Raw genomic sequence first — 2,500 nt, 5'->3', positions numbered from 1 at the left:
GTTTTTGCATCATTTAATGCCAGATAATCTATGCTTATTTCACAGATGAATTCCAGGTTAAACTTTAATTTCAAACACAAAAGATACCAAACTTCTTCAAGATGTACGCCTGTAAGAATGCAAGAAATTAAGAAAACCATATCTATTTTATTCATGAGGCTTTCACATTGCTATACCGGAAATGTAAGTGAGAACTGTAAATACCTGAGTTGGACACGAAAATTGTCCGAAAATCGCAAGTTTTGCAAACTAAAAAAATTCAGGGTGGGCCGATTTTTGAGGGGCGGGCAGGGATGATAATCTATTAATTAAGTTGAATTGGCCTCACATGTAGAACATCGAAATAACATGATTCTTATATGCAAATAAAACAAACAGATTTGTACAAGGAGCACATCCTTTACAAGAATTGTAAATTTCATGAATCCAGGGGATACTATTATGGGGCCAAAATGGTAATAGTGTTTGAATTGTCTATTTCAATTGAAAGATTTCTTTAAAGGACACATGACATGAATTGTTTGAAATACAATACAATAAACATGGCAAAATTTTAATCAGTTCCTCTATATATCTTTATTTATCATTATTTCATTGAAACCAATCTTGAAGAATTAATGAAAACATGTTGATTTGATTGATAATTAGAAAGTCTGAATATCTCTCAATAACAGACAAGGTCCATTGAGGTCAGCACCTCTTGGAAGTCACACCCAATCGGAACTCTGCTGGCAGAAATATGCAAATCAAGATCACACGTGTATCAGCTCACTTTATCAGCGACAGCTGTGATACAAATGCGAGGAGGCGGGTTCTTTAGCGAGCCACACCTATTGTGACACGGGACATCCCTTTTTTTGAGGTCATCTCCGAGGACCCGTGACATTCACACCTGATGCCGAGCATTTGGCAATGGAACTGTCACTAGCTGTTTTAACGACTTAGGTTTGTCGCGGCCGGGATTTGAACCCCGGCCTTCCGCATGCGGGGCGAACGCTCTAACCTCTAGACCACCGCAGTGGTTTGGATTCCCGGTTCAGCCGTAATTTCCCCCTCTGTCCTGTTGCACTGGGTATAACTCTATTAATAGCTATCAAAAAACAATTTATGAGGGTTTTTGTGTCATGTGGCATTTCATTTTACTGACACCACATTTCGTATATAAATATGAAATTCATATAAAGGAAAAGCAGGAAGGGACATACAGTATTAAAATTGTGAATTTCACAATCTCAGGGGATAGAGGTTCCAAGTAAGGGCAGAGTCGGTATGGTCAGATACTGTTAATGTCCATTACATTTAATAAACTTCTTCTGTAATTTTACTTAACTCTAGAATATATTTGTCTGTGCATACATTGATGTTGAATAAGAGCTGAATGCACATGCAACAAGAGCAAGAAGGTAAATTTCAGGACCCCAGGGGTAAGGGTTTTGACTAGAGTGGGTCCAAAATAGTCATACAGTGTTAATAATACTTACATTATGTAAAGTTATCATTATGGACACTTTCAGAAGAATTTGTGTTTTAAGAACACATCATGTTTTATATTGTTGCTGAATATTATATATGCAGAACAGAAAAATAATTATAAATTTTGTAGCCTTTAGGACTAGTATCATGTGTATAATCTGTACGTAATATTCAGACCTGAATTTCTTAGGGGAGGAAACTGAAGTCGAAACTTTGGACTTAAGTCGAAGATTTTACTTTAAAGTTTGAATAGCTCATATGGATGAAATCTCAACCTTAAGGTTGAGAATTTTTCAAAGAATCCATATTTTCAGGAGACCAATTAGGCCTATGGGCCTCGTAGTACTGAAATAAGTAACAATCCATTCATGTTACTGAAATAAGTACCACTTCATTCATATTAATGAAATAAGTAACACTTCAATATTGATGAAATAATTAACACTTCAATCATGGTTATAATTATGTTTATTTGTTTACAATAGTCCAAAGGCTCCATTGTACAACATGAGTGGACACGAAGAAAAAATCCTGTCAGTTGATTGGTCGATCCCAAGCCTGCTTTTATCCGGAGCTGCTGACAATCATCTGAAGATTTTCCATTACAAAGATACGCAATACTCTAAAGGGAGATAACAGCAGCTGTAAAACCGCATCAAATTGTTACAAAGGACTGTATGTAAATGCAATGCACTTGAAGTAAAGATTCTCCCAGTCTATAAAATTTATCTGTAACTGTAAAACCGCATCAATTTGTTACAAAGGACTGTATGTGATGATAGCCCTTTTTGGCCTCCAAAAACTCAAAAATTTTAAAGTTATAAGATCTGACAACTGATTTTTAAGTGTATTAATGATGATTAGTGATGATGATATTAAATGGTAATATCAAAACTTGTGTTTGTTTTAAGTGGTATTAAGAAATAACAACTTTTGTTAAAAAAATTAATTTGAAATCAATATACCATATTAGTGGAATTTTTAGCGAGATTCCAATATAGTGATTTTTTTTCAAAAAAGTGTACAT

The 2,500-nt window shown here is 34.8% G+C and overlaps 1 protein-coding gene across 3 annotated transcripts in view; it reads left to right on the top strand.

The window, feature by feature from the left end:
• The window catches only part of LOC125665644 (ribosome biogenesis protein WDR12 homolog), a 35,870-nt gene extending 33,503 nt beyond the window's left edge, over window positions 1–2,367 (top strand). For 2 of the 3 annotated variants that reach the window (XM_056152352.1, XM_056152351.1), the window contains exon 12: window positions 1,959–2,367. In XM_056152352.1, the coding sequence (XP_056008327.1) occupies window positions 1,959–2,109 (151 nt within the window). In that variant the 3' untranslated portion in view covers window positions 2,110–2,367. Of the gene's footprint in view, window positions 1–674; window positions 1,073–1,958 lie in introns of all 3 variants that reach the window. The other variant, XR_008799471.1, reaches the window with a different exon arrangement.
• Window positions 2,368–2,500: the final 133 nt, after the last annotated feature.

This window comes from Ostrea edulis, chromosome 10 (assembly GCF_947568905.1).
Source record: "Ostrea edulis chromosome 10, xbOstEdul1.1, whole genome shotgun sequence".
In the NCBI taxonomy this organism is placed as follows: Eukaryota; Metazoa; Mollusca; class Bivalvia; order Ostreida; family Ostreidae; genus Ostrea; species Ostrea edulis.
The sequence above is the reverse complement of the archived record's forward strand: the minus strand, read 5'-3'. Positions and strand labels throughout refer to the sequence as shown.